Genomic DNA, 8,888 nt, shown 5'->3' with positions numbered 1-8,888 from the left:
GGAATGCCATGACACATTTTTGCATGGAAAAACACAGAAAAATACATCATAACTTTCCCAACGATTCAATATACAGTAGATATTCAATATACACAGGAGTAAAATGGGTGGCCTGATTTCTTCATGCGTCCATTTGTACTTGTAACTGGTGGTCTGGTGATAGCCCACCCTACTCTAGGGAACATTTATTAAGTATATAAAGATGCATTAGGTTGTCAGGAAAGTCACGACATATTTTTCTGTGTCTGTGCAAAAATGCATCATGATTTTCCCAACAACCCAATATACAGTAACACAGGAGTAAAATGGGTGACCTGATTTCTTCATTTGCCCATTTGCACTCATAACTACTGCTGACATTTGCGTAGTATCTTATGATTTCACTGACTTGGTTGTCAACATCCTATACTAAAGTTTGTAAATGTTATTGTACTTGTGGAAAGTTGAGGAAACTGAGGTTCCAAAGGTTAAGTGATGTTTGCCTGTCGTCGTAATAGACAGTAAATGGCAAGGCCGTAACAGAAACTCAGGTGCTCCCGTTCTAGTGCCCTGCCCTTCCTGTGGTAATACTGGTCTTAAAATTCATCTGAGATTCAGGAATCCTGACTTCATGCATTTGTTCCTCAGGGAGGGGCGGAGGGAGCCCTTGGATAGGGCTGTCAGATGCGGCAGATACTGGGTTGTCAGAAAAGCCATGACACATTTTTGCATAGAAAAACACAGAAAAATACATCATAACTTTCCCAACGATTCAATATACAGTAGATATTCAATATACACAGGAGTAAAATGGGTGGCCTGATTTCTTCATGCGTCCATTTGTACTTGTAACTGGTGGTCTGGTGATAGCCCACCCTACTCTAGGGAACATTTATTAAGTATATAAAGATGCATTAGGTTGTCAGGAAAGTCACGACATATTTTTCTGTGTCTGTGCAAAAATGCATCATGATTTTCCCAACAACCCAATATACAGTAACACAGGAGTAAAATGGGTGACCTGATTTCTTCATTTGCCCATTTGCACTCATAACTACTGCTGACATTTGCGTAGTATCTTATGATTTCACTGACTTGGTTGTCAACATCCTATACTAAAGTTTGTAAATGTTATTGTACTTGTGGAAAGTTGAGGAAACTGAGGTTCCAAAGGTTAAGTGATGTTTGCCTGTCGTCGTAATAGACAGTAAATGGCAAGGCCGTAACAGAAACTCAGGTGCTCCCGTTCTAGTGCCCTGCCCTTCCTGTGGTAATACTGGTCTTAAAATTCATCTGAGATTCAGGAATCCTGACTTCATGCATTTGTTCTTCACTTGGTTTCTTGTCTTTATGCCTTATTTTTATGTGGGTTTTTTTGTTTGTGTGTGTATGTTTTCGTTACTTAGAGGTGTCGTGGAATATGATGCAGAAGGCTTTACAAAACTCACTCTGCTGCTGATGTGGAAAGATTTTTGTTTTCTTGTACACAGTGAGTATGCTTTTGCTATCGGCATATCAGCATATATTTAAAAATGTTCTGGACCATATCTAATGATCAGCATGAGAACCTGTAGTGTCCCAAGTTGGTTCCTTTTACTTTAGCCTATGTATATTTATTGTGATCTTAAAGAGAAAATAGCTTCTAGACCAGTGGTTCTCAACCACTGGGGCGATTTTGCCCTTCAGGGGATGTGTAGCAATGTCTGGGATTTCTGATTGTACAAGGGTTGGTGGGTTGCTACTGGTGCCTAGCGGGTGGACGTCAGTGATGCTGTTGAACATCCTTCAATGCACAAGATAGTTCCTCTCAGCAAAACATGACTGAGTCTAAAATATCAGTACCTCCAAAGCTGGAGAAAACCAACCCAGGGCAGATTTCTGTTTAAGAATGTCTTCTTAATATCAAGTCTTAGAACTTTCAGGATTATTCAGAACATACTTGCTTCGTTCATTTGGTTATCATCTTTATTAAGTGACAAGTCTACAACTTTGGTGATACATAATAATACCTCACTTCAAAGTGAGGCTTTTTTTTTTTGAGATATTTTCGCTATAGGGCGCGTGCGCTCGCCAGACAGACAGAGAGAGACATAGAGACAGAAAGTGAGAAATCACCCCCCAGGGGAGATGGTCACGCCGCAATCCCTTCTCCAATTCTCCTCTCAGGATCTTGGGCGCGCACGCACATGTGCCCGGCGTGAATTTTAATCCACCAGGTCCGGGACACGAACTGTGGTCGACTACGTGGGAGTCCAGCGACATAGCCATTACGCTAACTGCTGGTTCCCGTGAGACATCATTTTAACTCATCCTTCATATCACTTCTCAGCGCTCTTCCATATAAGCACCATACTTCCATGATTGCTTTGCCATGTTAATCAGCCTACCAGCCAATAAACAATGGTCCAGTTTTCTCTTGATGGATAACTTAACCTCCCTTGCTTATTTCTTGTTTTATAAGAACCAATGATCTGTGTCTCGGGTTTGAGTTGAAAGTCACTCAAGACCTTTATTCTTGAGTAACTTGGTATATAAAAATTCCCGGTTTCAAGCCAAAGGCAAAGGAGTTCCAGCTTTCCCAGATCAAGTTAGCAAAAGGCAGTAGGCTCAGGTTGGCTCTTCTGAGCATACAGAATTTACCTTGTAAATTATAAATTTATTTATTTTCAATAAACTATTTCAGAAAGACAGACTTTGTCCCTACTTTGCCAGAACACCAAAGAGCATGAAGTATACTGACTTGGGAGCATTTATCTTTCCCAGTAGATTGACCTAGGTGTGTGAACAGCTTAGGTTAAAATAGTTTTTAGGTTCTTTTTTTTTTTAAGAGAGATTTTATGCTGTAGGGCATGTGCACTTTCCAGAGAGACAGAAAGCAAGAAATCACCCCCACCCTCCCTTGGGGGCTGGCCACTCTACTGTCGCTTCTCCTCCATTCTCCTTTCGGGATTTTGGGCACACGAGCACACGTGCCCAGAGTGAGTTTCAAGTCACCCAGTCCAGGACTCTAACCACGGTCAGCCACATGGGAGTCCAGCAATGTAACCACCTGTTGGTCCCTTTAAGTTCATTTTTTAAAACCTGATTTCACATTAACAGATAGTAAGGGAAGAAACCCAAAAATGTCAACAGTGGCAGGGGAAAGAAAGCCTCTAGGTAAACCTTATTAGGATGATATAGTCCACATAGAGATCTCCACGTAGAGATCGTTGAATTGCCTCTACTTTTCAGAAGTCAGGCCTCCCTGCCTTTAGGTGTTGCCTGACAATCACTGCTTTTTCCTGCAGTGCTTCTTATTGAGCCTATCATGGTAGGGGCCATCTGGAAAATGCAAGCCTATCACTTTGTATTAATTATGTACAGATAACAGAGAGTTGGAGAGGTAAAGATTTTAATCTGGGGTGTGCCTCTGACTACACCTTGTTCAAGTCTCTAGGCCAGGCGTTCCTCTGTTTTAGTTTCCTCGTGTGTGCACAGGCGACCTATTGTCAAAACCTGGAGATGTCAGCTTATAGAACTTTACCTGCAGTATGGGGCCAGGTGGAAGAGAAGGCCTCACAATTAAGGCCTCCTGTCAATCTCCTCTTTGCTCACTGTCTTCTCTGGCCTGCTGATCTGAGCCAAGCACTCTGACCTACTGACCTGAGCCATCCTTCCAATTACCACTTTTGATTCTGACCACATGAGTTGCTTTGGTTTTACATTCTGATTCTTAATTCCTTTGTGAGACCTCACTTCCTGTTTGCCACAGTCATGCCACCTCCCTACGTTGGTCCCAGTGCTATTTCCAGCCTTATACCCAACCCCAGATCCTGATTGCACTCTTGATTTATCTCTCATGACTTCAGACAGTTGCCTGGGGTGATTCCTGTAGCCAACTCAGCAAAAAGGGGCTGTGCCCTGCCTCGGGTGTTGGTAACAATGGTCTGAGGTCTTCAGAAGGGCTGTGGACAGCCCCATCACAGCAGCACAATTACACATAGTAAAAAAGGTGAATGCTTCAACCTGTCCTCCATTCCATAGTGGCAAGACATCTCAAGTATTCTTCCTGAAATTGACTTTGATCTCTTTGCCATGGTTCAGCTTTTAATATCTGTCAGATGATATCAGATATAAGAGACAAAAATACATTATTGGCATTGCTTAATTCTAACCTGTGTTTTTCACATGCAGCACAAAAAACGACTATTCCAGTGGTGGCTGGCAAGAGGAAATTGTCACTTGCAGAGACGTCCAGGGATAAAAGGGCATTCACCTCTTCACTTCTGCTGATTCTCTTATTAGTGCATTGAGTACTTTTAAAAGTCTGTTCCCCATGAAATATTTCTTCATGGTACCCTGCGTCTAGGATTTTTGACAGTTCTTTTCCACTTTACTATTTTAGCTCTTCCAAGTCAGACATGCAAAATTGAGTTCTGAAGTCCTATTTTCACTTAGTTTTGAATTACCTTGCTCAGAAGCGTAGGACACCCAGGCACTCCTTAGAAATGCTACAAGAGACCTTGAGATTTGTGTCATTTACTTTTCCCAAAGTGTTTCCTCGGGCTGTGATTCCTGTCCTCCCAGGCTGTGTGCTCCTTGTCTCCATTCACTGCCCACACTTTTGGCTCCTCTGCTAGATAAGACCTCATCAGCGAATCAAGGGACTTTGATACTGTTCCCTGCTCCATCACTAAGTCACAGCCTGTCTTTAAATAAATTATTTCCACCCTTTTGCTTCCTTTCTTATCTAAAACGTAGGACTTGCTACATCAGAGTGAAGCTCGGTTAGATAACTCGTGTTACTCAGTCATGCAGTTAAGCATCTGACACTTACCTTCCCTTGCAAGCATCTGCTTGCTTGGTTACAGTGCCCAAGGGACCACTTGTTCCCTTTTTCCTGACACGAAGATGGGGAGGGGAATATGGGATGGTAGTCTTAACAAAGAACATTGCAGTGAATTATTCTGAGATCTCAAGACGTGAAAAGGAGGAAGAAGTGTCTGAATAGAGCCAGGCTCCTGTGGGTGGCTCCATGACTTCGTAAAGGTTGAAGACCCAGAAGGACAGGAGATAGCATCTCTATTCTGCCCCCGCCCTTCGCCAGGCCTAGGAAGACAAATGCCCATAGGGCAGGCGCTGGCAATAATGCTGAGCCTTTTGGATACTGGAGGGAAGAACCTCTCTCATGAGGCAGACAGCTCCCACCTCAGTCTTTGCCGGAGTGTGCAGAAGCGAGAATGTCTAGGGAAATCCTGGCGTATGTTCTGGGATCCTCAGGAGATACTGCACCATCCTGGCAGTTACATCCCTTCCTTCCTTCATCATTGTCGACCTGTCTCAAGACTTGCAGCCGCAGCAGGATCAGAAACTTGTTCCATCCAGGAACAGTTTTTGGGAAGGTTTCCTGACCATTGTCTAAGAAGTGTTTGTAGCAGTTGTAGAGCTGTTTGCTTGCTTGTATAGGTAATTTCACATTTGCGAAGCATCCTTACCTCTGGAGGTAGATGTTATCTTTAAGCCAGTGACTTTTCAGAATGCTGGGTGGCAGGAGCCGGCGAGACTCCAACCAGAAGCAGCCACTGGGGAAAAGACGCGCTTTCTCACGAGCCCGTTGCTGCACTGAGTGGACACCAGAGGACCAGCTGTCTAAGGTAGCAGGTCTCCTGCTATAAAGGGGAAGGTGCTGAGACCTGTGACTTCCAGGGCGGTGTGAGAGTCTGTGACTATGAGAAGCTTTCTTTTTCCACCAGTGAAGTCACCCAGCCTGGGCCCTAGGCCATATCTCCCTGGGGCAAATGTGACCACTTTTCTTCTCTGCCTCTACTCCCAATCACTTTAACTCAGCTTAAGTGGGTTCTGAGTTCACTGAGAGCTTACGATGCGCTCAGCACTAGGCCAGCTATTAGGGTATGTAAGTAAATAATGCAGGTTGAAGATGCTAACAGTGGTGTGCCACCACAACTGGAAAACTACAGCCTGTGGGCTGAATCCCACCCTTACCCCACTTGTTATGGTTCTCGAGCTGAGAATAATGCATTTTAAGGCATTACTGGGGGAAGTGGAAAGAAGCAGAAGAATATGCAACGGAGACAGTAAGTGGCTTACCACATCCAAAATACTTATTATTTGACCTTTTACAGAAGTTTGCCAACCTCCTCTAGTTGCTGAGAATCAGGTAAAGAAATGAGGTAAAGGAAAAATACAGTGGGCCAGCAGGTGGCGTAGGGGTTAGGGTGGTTGGATTACTCATGGCTGACCATGCGGTTTGAGTCCTGGACCCCAGAGCTTGAAAAACATGCCAGTTGTGTATGTGTGCCGAAAATCCTGACAGGAGATTGGAAGATAAAGGATTGAAGTGTAGCCATCCCTCCTGGGGTGATTTCTCACATTCCCTCTCTTTCTCCCTCTCTCTCTCTGGCAAGCATATATACTCTATAATATAACTTAAAAAAAAAAAAAAAAAAAGATATGCTTTTTTTTTAAAGTCTTGGGACCAGCAAATGGTGTAATGGTTACATTGCTGGACTCCCATATAGTTGACTGCTGTTCGAGTCCTGGACCCAGGATCTTTAAAACTCACACCGGGTGCGTGTGCATGCATGCTCAAAATCCCGAGAGGACAATGGAGAAGAAGGGATTGTTGTGTAGCTAGAAATCACCTGGGGTGATTTCTCACTTTCTATCTCTCTGTCTCTCCAGCAAGTGCACGTGTCCTATAGCCAAAATCTCCCTTAAATAAAGAAAAAAAAAGTATTTTTGGCATGCCTCTATATGTAAGGCACAAAGTGAGAGAAGTGACTCTCATACATATCCCAGAGAGAGGAGCCCTCCCTCGATGAGTCTAATGAGAGAGTCAATTAAGAACTAAACTAATAAATTCTTAAATTTTACATAGTGACACGTACCACTCAGAGGAGGATGTGGTTAGAGTGGTCAGGGAAGACCTCCTGTAGGAGGTGTCATTTCAGCCGAGTCCTTGATGAACAGCGGTTAGAGAGGCAAGGATGGCACTTTCAGCAGTTTTTTGCAAAAGCCCAACAGCAGCAGACACCCAGGGCAGAGTCATCTGTTCAGTTTTTTTCTTTTTCTTTATTTTTTTAAGTTTAATTTTTTTTAGTTATATTTTTAGTGACTTGTTCTAGAGGCTGCAATATGCAATTTTAGCACACCCTACCGCAGGTTAATAATAACTTAATTCTGGCAAAATGTAACAACTTTGCCCCAAGTTAATGATATTGTTTGTCTTATTTGTTACGTCTATATATAATACAAACACAGCAATACAGCATTTTCCTTTACGGCTTTTAAACAATCCAATTTTTTGGAAAGGAAAAGCAGAAAACATTATTTTTGTGTTTTGTTCTGTTCGTTATTTCGGTGTATCTTTGCAGGACTTGGCAATTATTCCATCTCATAGTTGTTACAGAAGCAAGGAGGGTGACACCGTTTATCTGGTCTACCAAATGATGAATTTCTTACTCTGATTTTTTTTTTTTATTTAAAGTGATGAATGTCTACAGATTTCTTAATAATCTTCCTGTGTTTGTCTTTACCCATCTTTCTACCTGTCCCCTGGAGGGTGGGTTCCCGCTTTCTCTCTGTGTCTCCAGTGAGTGCATGCACCCTATAGCAAAAACTAAAGAGAGAGTGTGCTCAAGTTTCTAGTAAGACTGCTTTTTAAAACCAGAGATAATTGACAACTTCAGACTAATTCTGCTAGTCTTTTAAATAATCCTCTCCTTATAGGCCTGTACTCGGGGCAATAAATTCTAAATCAGGACAACTTCTTTTTTTATAGTTTTTTTTTTTTTCTCACTATAGGGTGCATGCGCTCACAAGACAGACAGAGAGAGACATAGAGACAAAGCGAGAAATCACCCCCCAGAGGGGATGGTCACGCCGCAATCCCTTCTCCTCCATTCTCCTCTCGGGATCTTGGGCACGCACGCACACGCGCCCGGCGTGAGTTTTAAGCCACCGGGTCCAAGACGCGAACCGCGGTCGACTACGTGGGAGTCCAGCGACATAGCCATTACGCTAACTGCTGGTTCCCTCAGTGATTTTTTTTTGTTTTGTTTTTGATTTTGGCTCTTGGGGTGGTGAGGCAGGAGGCATGTTCACTCACAAGAGATAGAAAGGACCTCCCCTTTGGGATGTGGGCACAGTCCTTTTCCGCTTGACCATCCCATTGGGATTTGAGGCATCCACCCGCATGCAGCTGGTGTGCTTTTCAATTCATTGGGGCCGTAATTCAAACATCTATTAGCCATATGGAACCAGCTCCCTTAACCACTGTGCTAAGGGGCTGGCCCTCAGTGACTTTTTTACTTGTCAGAGAATGTGTGTGCTTGCCAGATAAAGACAGAGATAGAGGAGAAAGTATCCCCTTGTGGGCTGTGATCACTCCGCAATCCCATCTTAATTTCTCTATCCAGTCAGGACTCTAGGTATGCAGGTACACTCACCTGATGTGATTTTCAAGCCACCAGGACCAGGATTCAAACCCTGTAGTTGGCCATGTGGGATCCAGGTCCCTTAACCACCAGATGACAGGACCAGCCCCCTCAGTGCTATTTTTTATTTATTTATTTTAACCAGCTGCTTTCAGATTAACAAATTATAGCCCAAGGAAGCATCTTACTCGGGGCCGGCAGGTGGCATGGTGGTTAAGAGCACTGGACTCCCACATGGCTGACCGTGGTACAAGTCCCGGACCTGGCGGCTTGCTTTCTCACTTTCCCTCTCTCTCCCTCTGTCCCTCTCTGGTCAAATTAAAATAAGTAAATAAAGTCGAATAAAATAATTCTTTAAAAAAAAAAAGAAAAGAAAAGAAAACTAAGGTTGGGGGACCAGCAGGTAGCATGTTAAGGCGCTGGACACTCCCACATGACTGACCACGGTTCGAGTCCTGAATCTGGTGGCTTCAT

General features: G+C 43.6%; 1 protein-coding gene across 6 annotated transcripts in view; it reads left to right on the top strand.

Annotated features, from left to right (window-relative positions):
• BABAM2 (BRISC and BRCA1 A complex member 2) overlaps window positions 1-8,888 on the top strand; it is a 444,577-nt gene that overhangs the window by 348,362 nt on the left and 87,327 nt on the right. For all 6 annotated transcript variants that reach the window (XR_003546792.1, XR_003546791.1, XR_003546790.1 and 3 more), the window contains one exon: window positions 1,386-1,468. Coding sequence is in view for 2 of the 6 variants with exons in the window: in XM_006162134.3 (XP_006162196.1) it covers window positions 1,386-1,468 (83 nt within the window). In the remaining 4 variants the exon portion in view is untranslated. The remainder of the gene's footprint in view (window positions 1-1,385; window positions 1,469-8,888) is intronic.

Source organism: Tupaia chinensis, unplaced genomic scaffold (genome assembly GCF_000334495.1).
Source record: "Tupaia chinensis unplaced genomic scaffold, TupChi_1.0 Scaffold139757_1, whole genome shotgun sequence".
NCBI classification, from domain to species: domain Eukaryota; kingdom Metazoa; phylum Chordata; class Mammalia; order Scandentia; family Tupaiidae; genus Tupaia; species Tupaia belangeri.
This window is presented reverse-complemented; position numbering and strand designations above follow the sequence as displayed.